Source organism: Peromyscus californicus, unplaced genomic scaffold, assembly GCF_007827085.1.
Source record: "Peromyscus californicus insignis strain IS unplaced genomic scaffold, ASM782708v3 Scaffold_24__1_contigs__length_46423439, whole genome shotgun sequence".
Classification (NCBI taxonomy): domain Eukaryota; kingdom Metazoa; phylum Chordata; class Mammalia; order Rodentia; family Cricetidae; genus Peromyscus; species Peromyscus californicus.
The window spans coordinates 2114659-2133224 of record NW_026294535.1 but is presented as its reverse complement, the minus strand read 5'-3'; the positions used below and the strand labels follow the sequence as shown (position 1 = coordinate 2133224).

The 18566-nt window shown below is 43.9% G+C and overlaps 1 protein-coding gene across 9 annotated transcripts in view; it reads right to left on the bottom strand.

Moving 5' to 3' along the window:
- Ric8b (RIC8 guanine nucleotide exchange factor B) overlaps positions 1-18566 on the bottom strand; it is a 107079-nt gene that overhangs the window by 56107 nt on the left and 32406 nt on the right. For all 9 annotated transcript variants that reach the window (XR_008221574.1, XR_008221576.1, XR_008221577.1 and 6 more), the window contains exons 3-4: positions 17898-18506; positions 7580-7674 (exon numbers count right to left, since the gene is read on the bottom strand). Coding sequence is in view for 5 of the 9 variants with exons in the window: in XM_052752927.1 (XP_052608887.1) it covers positions 7580-7674; positions 17898-18506 (704 nt within the window). In the remaining 4 variants the exon portion in view is untranslated. The remainder of the gene's footprint in view (positions 1-7579; positions 7675-17897; positions 18507-18566) is intronic.

The window sequence follows — 18566 nt, the reverse complement described above, 5'->3', positions numbered from 1 at the left end:
TTTTTTTTTAAGGGAAACAGAGGAGGAGTTGATCTGGGGGAGAGGGGAGGTGGGGGAGGGACTGGCTGGAGTGGATGGAGGGGAACTGCAGTCAGGATGTGATGTATGAGAAAAAATACATTTTTTTTAAAAAAAGGGTTTTCCTACTAGGCTTAGAGATGACAAAATCTCTGGAGACCAATGGCACAGGAAACACTCAAAACACCGCTGTAAAGGGACAGAAACAATATAACAGCTCTGAGGGATAAAGCTTAAAACACTATTACATCTTATTTAGTGTATATGTATGTGCACACGTGTGTGCGTGTGTGTGTGCTAGTGAGTGCACAGGGATATGCATGTGTGACTGTAGGTACCCCCAGAGGCCAGAAGAGGGCACTGGAATCCCCGGAGCCACAGCTACTGATGGCTGTGAGCTAGATGCCTTGGGAGAGCAGGAAGCGCTCTTGGCCACTGAGTCATCTACCAGCCCAGGGAAAAAAGTTTTGACAAGGATTTGTTTTCCTCCTACAAATGAGACAGCTCTTAGCATGTCCACATTCCGAAGACTTCCACATTACCCTCAAGGAGATGGAAGATCCAGAAGGAGGTCTTAGGAGGCAAAAACAAAAGGTGTAGAATAGCCCTGGATAGGAAGAGCCACTTCAACGACGAGAAGGGCAGGAAACAAGAACAGATACAGACTGCAACAGTTATTGCTGCTGCCAAGGGTGAGGGCTTGAGGAAGCTCCTGCCTGAGTTCCCAATTACTGCCAAATGGCTGACAAGATCATCATCTACCCATCTACGCTTCCATTCAATTAGTTTTTACTGTACCTACTACTATGTATGTGTGTGTGTATATGTATATATGTACATGCATGTACGTTCATATGCACATATGTGTACTTGCCTAGGTGTCAGGGATATAGTAGAGGATAAGGCAGGTAAGTTCTTTTATTCCTCCTTAAAAGGAAATACTTTTATTTGTGTACATCTGTGTGTCTATATGTGGGTGTGCACATGTGTGCATGTGTACTCGGAGGCCAGAAGAGAGCCTCGGATCCCTTGGAGTTGACGTAGTTACAGTTGTGAGCTGCCTGACATTGGTGCTGAGACCTGAACTCGGGTCCTCTGTAAAAGCAGAACGTGCTCTAACTGTTGAACCATTCCTCTAGCCTCATCCTGGTTGTTTTTAAGCTTATTACTTCAGGAGGGAAATAATAAACATGCAAGAAAATAAAGGAACAGTATTATTTTAGTTAGTGAAAACTGCCATGAAAAAAACGAAGCAGATGGTAAAACAGGGAAGGATGTGTTTATGTGTGTGTACACTAGTCTAAATTAGGAGGCTGCTAAAGGCCTAACTGAGCAAGTTACATTTGAACTAAGTTCTAAACGGTGAGAAGGAGCCAACCCCTCAAATACCTGGGTAAAAAGCGTTCCAGCATTTCCAGATGGCGCAAACGCAAAGGCCCCAATAAGCAGACTGTGTCAGGAAAGAAGAAGGGCAGACTATTTTGAATATAGAGCCATCTGGTTTGTAGAATGGTAGGCTTTCAGAGGCAGGAGAAAGAGTGGATCAGTGCCATGAAAATGTTTTCCTTAACAATAGGAAGAGGGATATTGTCAAAGCAGAATGCTCCCTGAAGAGTGAGGCCACTGCCTCAGATCTAATTCCATGGATTCATCCAGTCTCACACAATGAGAGACAGTTCTCATTCAGAAGAAATTGATGTAACTGGCACACTGCCATGAAGGGAATACACTGCCTGACTCATTACACGGAGTCTGTGAGACACTTAACACAGTATTTTCCCCTGAAGTCTTGTAGTAAGGGTTGAGACAATTCATGGCTTCTATGGCTATGCCAAGAAACAGTTTGAAGGCTTTTGGGACTGCCACAATCTTACCCGCCTCCCCCATGTTGCCAAGCCATCTTGCTAAGTAAAAGCATGGTATTAGCTGACAGGGCTACATGAGGCCTCATGCAGGCTATTAAGGTTTGGCAGATTCACGTATAGAGGAAGAAAGCCGGAACTGATCAGGTGACACCATTTCCTCAGATGGGACGAAGGTCCTAAGTGCATGCATCATAACCAAACGAAGAGTTCTTGAGCCTTATGACTGAGAGGAGACATTTGAAACAGACCTACTATGTGTGCAGTGGAGATGAAACTGTCTGTCAGTTAGGTAAGTTCCCACAGGGCTGTGGAGCTTGCCTGTCTGATCTGGAGTTGGATATGTTGAGACTTATAGGACATGAGGGAGAAGGAGGTTGAAATGATGAACTGATGTTTAGGGATAGGCAGGTAAGAAAGTAAACTGTAAATCTTCAAGGTAAGAGAAAAATGCCAAGCGTAGTGGTGCACATCTTTAAATCCATCACTTGGGAGGCAGAGGCAGGCAGATCTCTGAGTTGGAAGTCAGCCTGATCTACAGAGTGAGTTCCAGGACAATCAGGGCTATACAGAGAAATCCTGTCTCGAAAAACCAAACCACATCAAACCAAACCAAACAAACCAAAACCAAAACAAACTAACAAACAAAACCAATCAACCAAACAAAACAAGATAACAGAAAAATTATTCACTAGAGGTGGGAGGTGGGGAAGAACAGGCAGAGACAGACCTGTGAGGAACACCCTCACTCCAGACCACAGTGGACTTATCCTTTAGCGATTGTTACTGGACTCGGTCACTACTCAAAAGTATCCTGTGGTCTCTTTCTATTCTCTCCTTGAATTGCCATTTAACTTTTTATAACATGCATGTCTTGACTCCCCATTTAGTGTCAGACCCATCAGGGCCTGCACCATGGCGTCCTTTGGACACGTTAGAGCAGTACTCAGCCGGCCATGGAGAATGACTCACAGAGAGGTTGTTTAAAGGGGCCAGAGTTAATAAGAGCAGCAAGTGCCTCCCTCTCTGACTTCTCCAAAGAAGTGCCGTGCTCTGTACTCTCATAGGAGCTTGATGATGCCTGAAACAGTGCTCATGGGGAGGGGGAGCGGATGGCTCATTTACACACTTTTCTACTAATTGGTGAGCCTCGGAGAATGGACTATATGCTTTGATCTTTTTTTTTTTAAACACTAGAGCTCAAATTAGTACCTAACACATAGTGAAGTGCTCACTAACAAATGGAAATAAAATCAGCTCATTTTCAAATATTTAAAGTATGATACATATGATAATTAGGAAGCAATATTGTTTGGATTTGAATATTCCAAATTCAAGATAATTCCTACCAATATCTCAATGATGTTTTTAGAGAAATATAAAAAGTCATCTTTAAACTCACATGGAATGTCAAGAGACTGAACAGCCTGATAATCCTGGAAGATCACGCTTCCTGGTTTGAAAACAATACACTACCTCAAGCAGAAAGGTATATAAATGGCCTAAAGATACTCAGATCAATGGGAAAGAATAAGGAACCCAGAAATAAAATATTCTCTCCCTGCCCCCTACACACACACACACACACACACACACACACACACACACACACACACGCCTAGATCAACAGGGAAAGGAAGACCTTTTCCATAAATGGTAGCTTAAGCTGGACATCTAACATGCAAACAAAAGAAGAGGATTTTATACACCACACACCATTCATTCAACATGGACCAGACATGGATGAGCACATGTGCTTAGTGTGTACAAGAAACTGGAACTGAGCGCCTCAAACAAGCTAACCTGTGTCTGAGTCTCACCCTCCCTAGCAGCATGGAGGCCGTCCTTATCTATTTCCTTTCCAAAATAAATAATAAATATCCAAGTTTGGGAGCCTATGTATTTGTGGGAAGGAGTGCTGAACATACTTCCAAACCAACAGTAAGGACAGAATAGAAGTAGGACATTGATTAATACGAAGGTAGACAATACTGCTAACATTCTAGCTGCTGGGAACACGCAAAAGTCAAGAAACAGGCACACACTTAGAACCGAGCGGTGGAGACGGAGGTCAGGCTGCGCTGCCCTTTGAGCTGACGCGGCCATCATGCATACCATCCTCTGCACGTCTCTGAGAAGGCAATGATGATGACTTACAGAGAAATGGACCAGAGATTTGCCAGGCTCTTTCTTTTTCTCTTTTCTAAAGCACTTTATCATCTCATATGAATGGAATTTCTGGCTTCGGGAAAAAATTCAGAGCATCGGAAAACAAATATCTTTATATGATCAAAGGATAAACACAAAAACAAGTTTCTAAACAAGATATTGAAAGCTCAGGAAGCAATCTACAAACTTTTGGGCTGAGTATTACATTAAAAGTCAATACGCTTGTTACAGCAGAGAAGAGACAGCAGAAGAAGCTGCTATTAGCAGCTCACTGAGCGCCAAGGCCAGGAGGCCTCACGGATTCTTGTGTAATCATCACATACCCACATATTACCCTATCGAGGGTTACCTGTCACTACAGTGTTCCTTAAAAACACCAAAGCACTGGGAAAAGGAGTAAAAGAATGGAAATAACTTTTAAAGAATGAAATATAATGGGGACAGAGTGAATATGATCAAAATACATTGTATGAAATTCTCAACAAATTAATAAAAATATTATTTAAAAAGAATAAAAAGTGATTTAAATATCACCTTAAATACCTAGCCTGCACCGGGCGGGCACCCGTAGTTTTACAGGGTGCTGTGTTCAGGACACTGCAGGAGCAGATTTAACACCTCTCCAAAGAGCTCCTGAGCCTGGTGCAGTTCTCAGCATCTACGTGGATTATCCTGGAGTCATCACTGTCCAAACTGATACTAATCACTTTCTTCTGATTAAAAGGCAGGCAAGGCCATTCGAGGGCACTGCTAAGTCAGCAGCAACCTTAATCTCCCAGGAAAGCCTCTGAGAAATACCCATAATCCTGACTGTGGCTCTGGGATGCCCCTTTATGTTCACATGTCATAGTCCTGACTGTGGCGCTGGGATGCCCCTTTATGTTCACAGTGCAGTAACTTTTTAGATAAAGAAAAAGGGTTTTACAAGGGTGAGTCTCCAAAGGAAGGAGAAGGAATCTGATTCCTTTTAAGATCTGAACAATCTCCGCAGTTTCACTCTCTTGACAACATACCAAGCACTGTGCTAAGATCTGAAATCCTTTCTTCAGAGACTCCTGCAGAACTATCTGTGGCTAGCACAGCAGTGCCCACCACAATTCCTTCTTTATAGCTTGTGTGCTCCTCAGCCTGGGGTATCTGATTCTTTAAAAACAATCAATTCACTTCTGAGCTTTTTAGCCAAAAACGCTTTTAATTTTAATGTTGAACTATTAGCGTCTCTTGATTGTGGGGGGAAAAAACCATAAATAGCAAAAACACTTAATGCAGTCATTTAGAATGTGACTTATGGCAGATATGTGGGCACCGTCTTCAGAAAATTAAAGGAATGTTTGATCTGTGGTATGGAAGTATTTGCACAGTTTTTGGAGTCAGGGTCTCACAGCACAGAGCCCAGGCTGACTCCCTCACCTCTGGAACGCTGCTTTTACAGATGTGCACCACCTCACCCACCTCCGAAGTTACACTTCTCAATCAAGAAGAAAACATCTGACGGGCTACAGGGTAGAGAGTTTATAAAAAATTATCTATAAACTCAGCATGATACAAAATATACTACTCCACATAATTAAAATAATATAGATTTGATTGAAAAATAATGGCTGAGGGTTATTGTGTGTAATTTATTCTATGGTTGTGTTTTCATAAAGTTTTTATTTAAATTCTATCTGGAAAATTTTAAGTGCCCACAAGGTAACTTAACAGAAGAAGCTCAGGCTAAGTTCTTTATAAAGCTGAGTTGATGGCAGAGTTTTCTTTGTAGCTCAATTATTTAACATGGAGTTGTTGTGAAGACAGAGTTTCTCTGTGTAGCCCTGGCTGTCCTGGAACTCACTCTGAAGACCAGGCTGGCCTTGAACTCAGAGATGCTGCCGCCTCTGCCTCCCAAATGAAGGGATTAAGGCGTGTGCCTCTACAGCTGGCCATCCTTCGTATTCTTTCAGAACACAGCACCAGCAGTCTTATCACAAAGTCAAACGTCTTGTTACTACAAACCTAAGCTACAGCAAGTCAGAGCACTGGAAACTGGTTACCTCTCATCCAGCTGTTCTCAGAGAACGGTAATTTTCATTCTTCGGGGCTGGAGACTAAACCCAGGGACCTGTGCACAGCAGACGAACACTCCACTGAGCTGTCCCCCCAGAGAATGATGAACTCTAACAACACCCCCTAATGTCTCTAACAGATAAGTTACATAATTGGAGTTATTTTTATTTTATACATACATATATGCATACATACATATAAAACTTCACTGTGTAAGTGTGGTGTATGTGCACACTGTCGTGTGTGAATGTGGCTGCTCACATGAGGAGGTCAGAAGTCAACCCAGGTCAACTTAGTCCCTGCCTTGCACCTTGTTCTGATACTGGGTCTCTGCATGCACCAGGCTGGCTAGCCCATGAGCTCTGTCTCCACCTATCATCTCCCCGGAAGAGATTACGCTGGGATTACAAACGCTTTTGTAATCTGCATCCAGCTTTTGTGTGAGGTCTGGGGATGCAAGCGCAGACCTTCACGAGTACATGGCAGCACTTTTACCAACTCAGGCAACCCTCCCCAGCCTTGTCTAACATAAAAAAAGACACTATGAATATATTCCTATTTTGTTGTTTTTATTTAAATTACTGTATAAAATATACTTGTTAAATATCTTTAAATGAAATAGTGAAAATATTAGTTAAGTTGTAGTAATGAAAAGGAAACCTCAGTTGTTTTTTATCTTTTGAAAAAAAAAAAGCGGCCAGGCGGTGGTGGCGCACGCCTTTAATCCCAGCACTCGGGAGGCAGAGCCAGGCAGATCTCTGTGAGTTCGAGGCCAGCCTGGTCTACCAAGTGAGTTCCAGGAAAAGGCTCAAAGCTACACAGAGAAATCCTGTCTCGAAAAACAAAAAAAAAAAAAGCAAAAAAAAAAAAAGCTACCTCAAAAGGTTGGTGTAATGATTAAAATAAGTTACCTCCCCCCCCCCCCCCCCCCCCCCCCCCCCGCCAACTGCTGAGGGCCTCATACATGGTGGGCAAGCACTCTACCACTGGTAACTTAACCTCTACAAAGCACTCAACACAACAGAACCCAGACACTGCTCAGTCACTGTGATGCTGTTGTTCTGGGCTTCAGTGTTGGATACAAGTGCCAAAGTCCTTCACTGGAGTTCAACATAACAAAGTCACAGAAACAGTACATAAACTTCACACAGAGGCATGCTTCTGCCTCCCTGATTCAATAGAATCCGTTCACTTTCTTGTGAACGTATCAACCACCAGAACTACACACACAGAGGTAAAAAGAACGGATGGTGTGCTTCACCGAGGTGTCAACACACACAGAGGTAACAAGAACGGACGGTGTGCTTCACCGAGGTGTCAACACACACAGAGGTAACAAGAATGGACGGTGTGCTTCAGCGAGGTGTCAAAACACACAGAGATAACAAGAACGGACGGTGTGCTTCACCGAGGTGTCAACACACACAGAGATAACAAGAACGGATGGTGTGCTTCACCGAGGTGTCAGCACAGAGGTCACCCACCTGTGCAGCTCTTCTGTTTTGTCTTCAGTTGGACCTACGATTAGTAAACAATGGCGAAGGACAGCTGCCATGACACGGAACTGATGAGAATCACTCTGTAGTAGAGAAAGAGGAGAGGAAGAGTTGGGGGTTGAAAGCCTTAACAAAGGAGTCTGGTGCAATAACACATCACTGTTCCCCAAACATTCCTCTGCCACACAGGGAGATGGCAAGATATTCCAAAACTTCCAAAGCCAATCATTGCCATTCCACATGAACTAATAGCCACAACCACCTGCAGAAATGGCTGGTGCCAGTTGGTGTTGATCTAGCTACCCTGTTTTATGTTTCTGAAAACTCAATTCCACTTAAGGATTTCCATTTTCAGATAGTCTAGTCTTCTGTTCATTGGAGTAGACCATGCCAGTTTACCAACCTTACAAAAGTTCAGACAGACGTGAGCTCTATTGAGACAGTTCTTTTATAACTGGTTGTCCACTTTTAATGACTGTTTCATCTCTTAGCTTTCAAGAGTCATGAGTACAACAACAACTCTGAGATAGGGTCTTGCTATATAGACCTGTGAACCTCTGAGTACTGTGCTAGCAATATGTATATACCACCATGGATGGCCACCCATTTCTTTTTTCTCCATCTTTTTAACCCCTCAGGCCCCACATAGTACCACAAACAATCAAAACTGTATCCCCTTAATTTCCCAATACTTATTCTTGTCAGTGAATTAAAGACACAGAGCTAGAGAGGAGACTGACAATGAGAAATAAACCAAGTTCTGAATAATTACTTGTTTTACCTCTGCTACCTCCATATCTTTAATGAGGTCGTGGACCATTACAGTTTCTTTTTCTTTTCTGGTATGTGTGTGTATGTGTGTAATGTACATGCATATGTGCTGTGTGTCTACATGTGTGCACACTTGTGTGCAGAGGCCAGTGGTCAATTTTGGATGTCTTCCTTTATTGCTCTATACTTTATTTACTGAGGCAGTCTCTCATTGAATCTCTAACTCACTTAGGGCTAGTCTAGTGAGTCAGCTTGATCCAGAGAGCTTGTCTCTACCACTGGGTCATGAAGACTACAGGCGGGCTGCCACACCCACTTGGCTCTCATGATGGTGCTGAAGAGCAGAAATCTGGTCCTCACGCCTGCACAGCAAGCGTTTTATGCAGTAAACCATGTCCCCAGCACACCTGCAATGCATTTAACCGCCTGCGTCAAGGTCCTCCATACATAATCAAGAGGACACAGCAAAGAAGAGGTAACTATGATAGTCTGGATTTGTTACAGTAAGTCTCTTAGCTACTTGAGAACTAATAATTTTAAAAGGTTCTTAGTATATAAATAAGTTCACATAAAGTGAAATACGTGTGCATTTATTAAACACACACACGTAATTCACAGTCTTTCAAGATTCCTCTCTCAGACTCTAACAGATAATAGGACACACTTTTATTACTTATAACAAGGCTGGAGAATACTTTAAACAAACACATCACTTATAGATTTGAGACAGATGAAGGCCTCAGTCACAGAATGGGACAGGGTTACACTTGGGAGTCAAGCAGGAGGCTAGGTTATGACCTCACATCAGTCACATGCCTCTCATCTCCAGTCTCTTCCCACAAACATGAGGTTCTGCAAGGCTGATAGAAAATGGTGTGCATAACAGGGCTGCAACACTCCGTATAAAAGATGAAGGGGAGGGGGAGGGAGGAAGAAAATGGGGTGCTAGGACAGAATCAGTGCTAAAGAAGCAACTGTGGGAGCGGAGGGAGCCAACAATGGTAAGAGTTCTCCAAAAGGGCGAGTGGGAACCAAGGGCCATGAACTGGAGGGCCGGAACAAAGGCTGTCGCATTCACCACCCGGCCTCAGTTCTTGAGTGAAAATTCTCTCATAAGCAAGTGTTCTCTTACTTGCCCTAAAGTATATGAAGCCTACGTCAAACTAAACTATTACTTAACCATTGATAAGATTATCTCTTATAAGGTTATATATAAAAATACATATATTAATAAACAATACATGTATTTATTAATATATTAATAAATGTATAAATAAAAATACATTAAATATATGTATATTTAACATATATTAATAGATATTTATATCAGGTGTTGGTAGCGCACACCTTTAATTCTCAGCACTCTGGAAGCAGAGGCAGATGGATCTCTTCTGTGTTCAAAGCCAGTCTGGTCTTCAAAGTGAGTTCCAGGACAGCCAGAGCTGTTACACAGAGAAAACTGTCTTGAAAAAAGATTTCTTGCTCAGCTGTGAAAACTGGGTAGCACCCTGGGCCTTGCCTGAGCCACTGAGCCCCATCTCCAGATCCTGCTTCATTGTGACAGGGTCTTACTATGTAAACCAGGCTGTCCTTGAACTCACGCCCTGCATTGCTCCTGCTCACTGCTAGAGATTACAGGTGTGCAGCCCAACACTCAGACTGTTTCCTTTTAAAGCAGACAGCCCTCTATTCTGGAGGTAACAAACTCTGCTCATTGTGATCATGACAAGCCTCTTACAAAACTATCCACGTGGTCTTTCCCCAATCTGCAACTGCAAACAGCACTTTCCAGCACATTCCCTTCCTTTCATACCTCTTACTCCCAAGCTGTACTTTCTGTCTGCAATATCCCCTGGACCTTGCATCTACTTAAGTCTGAGTCCCTGTTTGGAGCAACTTCTGACATGGGCCGTCCTGCCTCTACTTTCCGCCGTCAATTCCTTTCCGACCTCCAGGAAGCTCCTTTTTTGGTTACCTGATTGGTATCATTGTGTCTTGTTAAAGTTTCTTTTGTGGAATAATCTGGTGTTGCACATATTTAACTAAACTTTCATATACTTCCTCCACTAATTATCTTCATGAAGACAGAAGGCCTGTGTTTAAATAGGTGAACAATCAATTCTACTCCAAGTGTCAAGTTTACTATACAGAGAGAAAGTTGCCCAAATTCCAAGTGTACAGTTGAACGACTTTTCACAAAACGAGTAGTGATTATAAGCACTATGAGACTCACGTAATGCCAGTATTAAGAACCCCCGAACTCTCCTACCGCGCAGACAGCATCCTCCAAAACCCTAACTTCCAACACCACACTAGTGAGTTTGGTTGCCCTGAACTTGGTTTGGCTGGACTAGAACAGACTCGCGGTTTCTCCGGCTGAGACTGATCTGTGTTGGCTGTAGTGGAGTGGTTCTTTCTGGTGCTTGACAGCCGTGCTACTGAAGTGCTGAGCTGAGCCACCCTCATCTGTCACAGCAACAGCATGGGAGCCTGAGAGATGACGCTCTGAGCAGTCCGACGTCATGTGTGACACAGGACATAGAAGACGTCCACTCATATGCATACTGCCTTTTTCTTCACAACAGCACTGCCACCAAGAGTGCACTGAAGACATTACGTCACAGCGTACCTATCCACCCTCCTCAATGGACACTTTGTTTCCTGTCTGGGGCATTCTGAAGACTGCTGCCATAAACACACTTGTTACATGTCATCTGGAATGTACTGGGTTCACACCCAGGAGAGGGAATGCTGCATCATGGGGACTGTATACACGTAATACTTTACATTCTGAAGTTTTTAGAGAGCACTGCCAACAGTATTTCCAAGCATACAGCTAGAAGACTCCTCACAAAGTGGGCACCCCCCCTCCGCAGCCAACTGCACACTCTCTTCCCAGCTGCAGGGTCCTGTCATGCACATGTGCTAGCTTCTTGGTGTAGTATGTTGAGATGACAGAGCAGAACCGCATTGCTATCGCGTTGCTGTGTTCCCGGTCACTGCACAGCTCTTTGGACAGCTCCTACTGAAGCCCTTTGCCTACTCCACCGCGGGGCTGACCATGCGCACGGATCCGCAGGCACTCTCCGTGTGCTCAGGGCCCTGTGCTGCAGACCTCTGCCCTTCACCGGGCGGGTGCCGTGCTGGGCTGCCTTCTGCCTCCTGCACGCCTACTCCCACCCCTGGCAAAACTCTCATCTTCTGAACTGACTGACTGACTGATGGATTTGCTTGTTTGTTCGAGACAGGGTTTCTTTGTGTAGCTCTGGATGTCCTGGAACTCACTCTGTAGACCAGGCTGGCCTTGAACTCACAGAGATCTGCCTGCCCCTGCCTCCCAAGTGCTGGGATTAAAGGCGTGCGCCACCACCACTGCTTGGCCTGAATTTATTTTAATCAAGGTCAATTGCTCAATTTTCCTTTATTGGTTGGTCCTTATTTTATATTCTTTAGAAGTCTACTTTGCTTAGTTCAGAAATGTTTGAATTGTTTGAGATAACGCTTTAATATTTCATTTTTTATATTTAGATCTCTCTTCTAACTCAGGTTAATTTTTTCAAATCTATTTTCCCATCCACTTGAACTAGTATCATTAACAACTTTTATTCAACAAAGGGGGGCAGAGAGATGGCTCGGCAGGTAAAATACTTGTCTCAGAAGCCTGATGACCTGGGTTCTATCACTGAACTGACGTGGATGGAGAACCAATTCTACAAAGTTGTTCTTTGATCTCTGTTATGTGTCTGAGAGAATGTGTACAACACCCCTCCCCCTGGCGCGCGCCGCACACGCACGCACACACACACACACACACACACACACACACACACACACACACACACACTGATAAATTTTAAAAATGAAATTTACTGGTGGGTGTCGTAGCACACACCTTTAATCCCAGCACTCGGCAGGCAGAGGCAGATGGATCTCTGCGTGTTGGAGGCCAGCCTGGGCTACACAGTGAGTTCGAGGCCAGCCTGGGCTACACAGTGAGACCCTGTCTCACAGACATAAAATAAAAATAAGTTAGAGATGGCTGGTGGTTCAGAGCACTTACTGCTCTTGTAGAGGAACCAAGTTCAGTGAATAGCACTCACGCTGGGTCATTTACAACGACCTGGAGATCAGATGCTCTCTGGCCTCTGTGAGTACCTGCGTGTATGTGGTGTGTATAAATTCACATAGGCACACACAAAGATGCATAACATTTTTAAAAACTCTTTAGGAAAAAGGCTAGAATGGACACTATTTCCTACTGTTGGGTACCACTGTGTGGATCTCCCCAGGTAACTTCAGCTCTCTGATCTTCTGTGTCTTCATGTGTCCAGGAGAGCTGACACTCCTATCTCACAGACACCAGGAGTAAACGGAAGACAGTAGGTAAACACAGCGCACACAAGTCTCATTTACTGGCATTCTGATCAGACTTGCTATCTTTAGGACATCAGCATTTTCATCTCTCCTCTGAAATGACACAGGAAAGAGAAGAGGAAAAGTCCCCAGAACAAAGACAGGCAGGGGTGGCGACAGGTCAAAGTGAACTGAAGACAGGAAAGTGGGGTCTCCACAGTCGCCTGTCTGGATCAGAGTCTAGTATTTACTACTACTCCACTTCTGGATCAGAGTCTAGTATTTACTACTACTCCCTCTCTCCCGCAAACTGGGCCAGACTCCACTTCAGGAGCAGAAACAGTCGTCCAAAGGCTGGCCTAGCTCACCCATGCCTGAGAGAAAGCCCAAAAACCTGGAATATATGGCATCTGGTTCTGCTATGCACGGTTAAAGAGGTTCTTTCTTTTCAAGTGTACAGAATATTGAAAAAATAGTGAACACTATAAGAAACAGCTTCTTCTGGTTTGAAAAGTCTCTCTCACACTCACTGAAATCTAATTTCTGTGGCAATGGACACAGGTGATAGGGTTCTTAAGAAATGTTTAAGGTCAGCCGGTGCACACCTTTAATCCCAGCACTCGGGAGGCAGAGGCATGTAGATCTCTGTGAGTCTGAGACCAGCCTGGTCTACAGAGCAAGATCCATGACTATGCAGTGAAACCCTGTCTCGAAAAACCAAGGCAGAAAACACAAGGGTTTAAGTTCCGGGGGCTCTGCACTAATGAACAGGTGACTGCTGCCGGCAGAGGTGTGCACCAGAATATATCCTGAGGAACTCTAGGCCCTCACACATCCACATGCTCTTTTATGCAAGCTTTCCCCCCATGTGACATCTCTACCACCTCATGACACAGTATGGGGGACCTCTCCAGATATGACCTCTTTGTTTGGGACTCCTGGCCTTTAGAGACATAAAATAAAGCTCTATTACAGACATGCAGTAAGATGCAACTGTGCATTTATTTACCTGTGTCTGTATGCTTTTCTCTATTAGGTTGTTAGTGCCTTGAGAGCAGGTTACGTACGCTTCGCCTTGGATTTGTGCCTTGTTTAAAACCTGGCTCAAACTAGCACGAAATAGGAAATTGCTGAAATGATTCAAAAATCAAACACTGTACAGCTGAGCTCTTATCTTTTTCCACGTTTCCTTGAATTCTCTAGGACAAGCCTTGTGTTCCTATGTGGCATGCTCAGCTACTGATTCTAGAGCTTCCTGTTCCGCGCGCTTCATCTTCTGACCTCTCCGTTTACACCCAGCTGTCTGCCGAGCCCTGGGCTTTCTTCTTACTGCATGACACTTGGGCACAAGGGAAGGGAAGGGGAACGCAGTCAGGGATCTCTGCAGAACACGAATTGCTCCATCAACAGAGATCTTGGGGAAAATAAAATAGGAAAAACAAGACCATTTTAAAACTACCTTTCTGGAAGTGAGTGTATATCCTGCTAGAGATGCCATCTTACTCTTTCAAAGCCTTAAGAAAGGAAGAGAGAGGGAGAGGGAGAGGGAGAGGGAGAGACTGCAGAGAGGAGAGACTGCGGAGAGGAGAGACTGCGGAGAGGAGAGACTGCGGAGAGGAGAGACTGCGGAGAGGAGAGACTGCGGAGAGGAGAGACTGCGGAGAGGAGAGACTGCGGAGAGGAGAGACTGCGGAGAGGAGAGACTGCGGAGAGGAGAGACTGCGGAGAGGAGAGACTGCGGAGAGGGAGACAGAGGGAGAGGAGAGACTGCGGAGAGGGAGACAGAGGGAGAGGAAAGGGGGAAAGGAGGGAGGAGGAGAGGAAAACGCAATTCCCATGTGGCGAGCACAGCAGCTTTAAGCAGGGAATCTCCAGACGAACCCACCATGATGCATTTGCAGGAGGCAGGAAGAAACGGCACTGATCTGTGAAGCCTCAGGAAAACCCAGTCATTAACTTTCTGCTTTTGGTGAGACGTAAATGAGAGAAGTCATGAAAACACCTGCTCAACAGTTCAACCCAAAGCCAAACACCTCTATTTTCTTTAGCTGTCAGTCTAACACAGGCATAAAGATTTTCAGCTGGATGCCGAGGGTTTAAAAGAGTGTGGATGGACACACTCGGCAATATATAGTTTTAAAAAACTGAAAACTTTTGAAATCTTTGGCCCATCAATTTCAGGAATATAGATTTCACAAGAAAATTCACTATATTCATGAGAAAGTAGGATTGTTAAAGGCTGACAAGTACAAAGACTTCTATTTTTATATTTATACTCACAGTGTTTTTAAACTTACAAGTATTCTTTCGTAAGCTTCATCATCCTAGTATTTCTGAGTGAGAGAGCAGCCCTCAAGCTTGTCCTGGCTGCAGAACCTTTTATTCTCCAAACAAAATCTTAGTTACAATACAAGTTTAAAGAGACAACAATAGCAATAGCTATGGTTTTCCAAAGGTTTATAATTTTTCAAAGGTTCCTTTTTTCTTTTTAAAATTTCTCTTTTCAATGTAGAGATGAGGAACCGAGGAGACACTCCTAGGGACCTTTCTGCCAGAAGGAACACATTTTGAAACTTTTACTCTTAGAAACGATTTTGGCAAGTTGGAGACTCAAATCTGGAGCTCACACATGCTACAGGTGCACCTGAGTCACACGCGCAGCCCCGAAGACCACTGTTCTTCAGAACAGCGTGGGAAGAGATGGGGATTACAAAGTGACTGCATTTTGTAAAGATGTTTCCTTCTGGTCACATTACGCAGTGAAGGAGGACCGGAAAGAGCAAGCAGCGCTGGTTCTGCACGGTAAGCTTACAGGCAGTCTGCCTCTTTTGGTCCCTTATGTGGCTTTTTCTTATATAGTCTATGAGTTTACATTATTTCCCTAAGAAGAAAAATTGTATTTATTTTAAAAGTGGATTCTTCAGTAGCTTTCCCATATCGCTTTACTTCAGTTGGTATGTAAAGCATCAGCCATTCCACTGGCTCACTGAACTGAAGTAACTGTCCTTGGTTTGATAAAAACAGAAGCCAGTGGTTCCAGGGAAGTGGACTCACCCACCCAGCCTCGTTGTATGGAGCCCAGCTGTGAGTACCCCAGAAAAAGGGACTCTGTGCTTTGGTTTCTGTGTCTTGTAAATGGTGTTTAATTCTAGGAAACTTCTGTCCTGCATTCTGCAGGTGGCTAATCCAGAAGTGTCTCCATCCTGGCACTCCCCTCTCCTAGCACTAAACATGGCTATTGGCTGACTTACTGCCTGTTTCTACCTATAAACTAAAGTTTCACGAAGGCAAAGACAATGCTCAGTATTTGCCAGTGCATTCTCCAATGCCTGGGACAATGTCTAGCGATTGTTTATAAACATCTGCTGAGCGACTGTTGAATACAGAGCCACATGAAGACATTCTTTTATAAATAGGTTGTCAAAGATCCTATTTTCAGTACTGTTTATATCTCTGAAAACTTCAGCATTGGCCCAGTGTCACATTCATGACACATACTTCATAAAAGCTGTATTAACTGCCCCCTGGCTCACACAGATAAACCTATTCTAGGACCACTGACCCTTTGTGGGGAGAGCCTGTGTCTCGGAGAATGAGCTTTCTGGAACACCGAACGAGGCTTTGCTACTTCACCATTTCTAGAGCACTCCAGTCCCACTGTCACTTAGCTGAAACACTACCAAAAGCTCATCTCACTGCACGGATCCTACCACGTGCCTCCCACACATACACTGTGGAGCAGCCACTGAGGTAGAAACCATCTTGTCAGGCATCCAAACAGTGTAGTGTAACAATGGCAAACCAACAGTCTCAGAGGCGCTTTTACAACTAAATGAAGATCTTAAAAACACCAAAACAAACAGTGTAAGAAAAATAACCACAGAAGGTACCATAAGCAGAGACGTAACATTTTAAATACTTGCAAATATTTGGTTTCAAAGCATAAATGGAGCATGTGGGCTTTCCACATCCTTTCCTGCCAAGTCTCATAAAGCTGACTACACTGCAGTCATCTGAAACAGCTGTTAGCACTCAGCTTCAAATATTCGGTTTCACAATACAGACCTATTTGCGCTGTACAACTCAGATGCCTGTGTGCTCCCACTATAGCTGCGCTGAGATAATCCTTCTCCAGTAGGCTGCTGGCAAAAACATGGGTGAGAATTACTTCAGATAGACAGGGCAAATGGTAACCTCAAAGGCAGGTCCTGAACTGCACTGTTTTTTCTTCTCAAGTTCATGAAAAAGAAAATGTGAAATGCTAGGATTCTTGATGAACAATAATGTCCCCTTCACTTAAAACTGTGGGCTTTCTCAAACTAAATTTGATGTTGAGCACACTGTTCCTGCGGAACTCAAATATAAACTATCAAATCCACCTCACTTGGAGTTGTTGGAAGGTCCAGGCCACAGAGAAAGATCTTAGTCTAGAAATAAGTTGAGTGGTTTACAGCATTTCCCCCTTTCTGGTATAAGCAGCCTGTTTCCTAGGGCTGTATGGAAACCTAAGTATCTGGCTGTGGTTTTAGGCCTCTGAGGGCTTCATGGCACTACAGAGTAACACCTTGGAGACTAATGACAGGTGCATTCAATGGTTTTTACTCTTCTCAACAGATCAGCTTTGGTTGGTCAAGTTCAACTGACTGGGTTTATCGTAACTTTTAAGATGCAAGTCCTATCATTAGCCTCCTCTTTCTCTCCAGTCTGGCACTCGAACCTCGTTCTTGAAGGGCACTCAAAAAAAGATAAATGATTACACAACTCAGAAGACCATCTGCCATCCTACAAAATGGTAGTCCTTCTTTACCCTATTCTTATTTTTTTTTATGCACATGTGTGTTATGCTTGCATGTGTATCTGCAACTCATGCATGCCTATTACCTACAAAGGCCAGAAGAGGCATCAAATCCCCTGGAACTAGAGTTACAGGTGGTTGTTGAGTCACCACGTGGGTGCCGCAAACAGAGTCCAGGTCCCCTGGAAAAGCAGCTAGTGCTCTTAACTGCTGAGCCAACTCTCCAATCCTTGAAAAAATACGACTTAAGAAATACCCTGCAGTTTAGAGAACTGACTAATGAAGGAACTGGGAACTTTTTTCATTTCCCAACTTAGCATTCTTCTTTGTGTGCAGCAACCCAGATAAGTAATTCCAGGTAGCTGTGTGTACTCTTCCCAACCTTACCTCTTTATGCACCTTCCAACTGTCTACTGTTACATTGAAGAGAGCTTTGAGGGCCTCAATGGCACAGTCTGTCTCCTGAGGTGAGAGAGGAGGTCCATTATGGTCTATGGCCGATTCATACTCATCGGTCCACTTGATGCTAAAGGCACTTTCCAAGATCTGGGTTAGCAGCGGGAGTCCCTGGAGCTCATAGCGCAATTGTGACCTGATGTCAGTGTGCAAAAGTGACAAGAGGAAGAGCAAGCGCAAGTCAAAGCACTTTATGTCATTGATACATTTTCGGTCCTTGCACTTTCTCAGGAGGTTACAGAGCTTTGCAGCGAGATTCAGTTCCAGGCTGAGCTGCTGGGCCATCTGACTGTTGAACACGATGTTACACAGACACTTTAATGATTCTACAATAACCGGGAACTCTGACACCTTCTCCAAAGAATCATCCGACTCATGCAGCTTGGCTAGTCTCAGCAGTATTTGCATATTTTCCTTAGTTGTTACAGGAACTAAAATCTTTTTGTCTCTGGAGAGAATGCGGAGTACTTCCAGGCAGGACACTTGACATGTTGTTGGGACATCCTTTACAAGGACTTTAAATATACCTTCACAGAGTTTCTGAAAAACAAGAACAAGTTTGAAAAAACCATTACTTGGCTGATATTATTTTAAGCACAA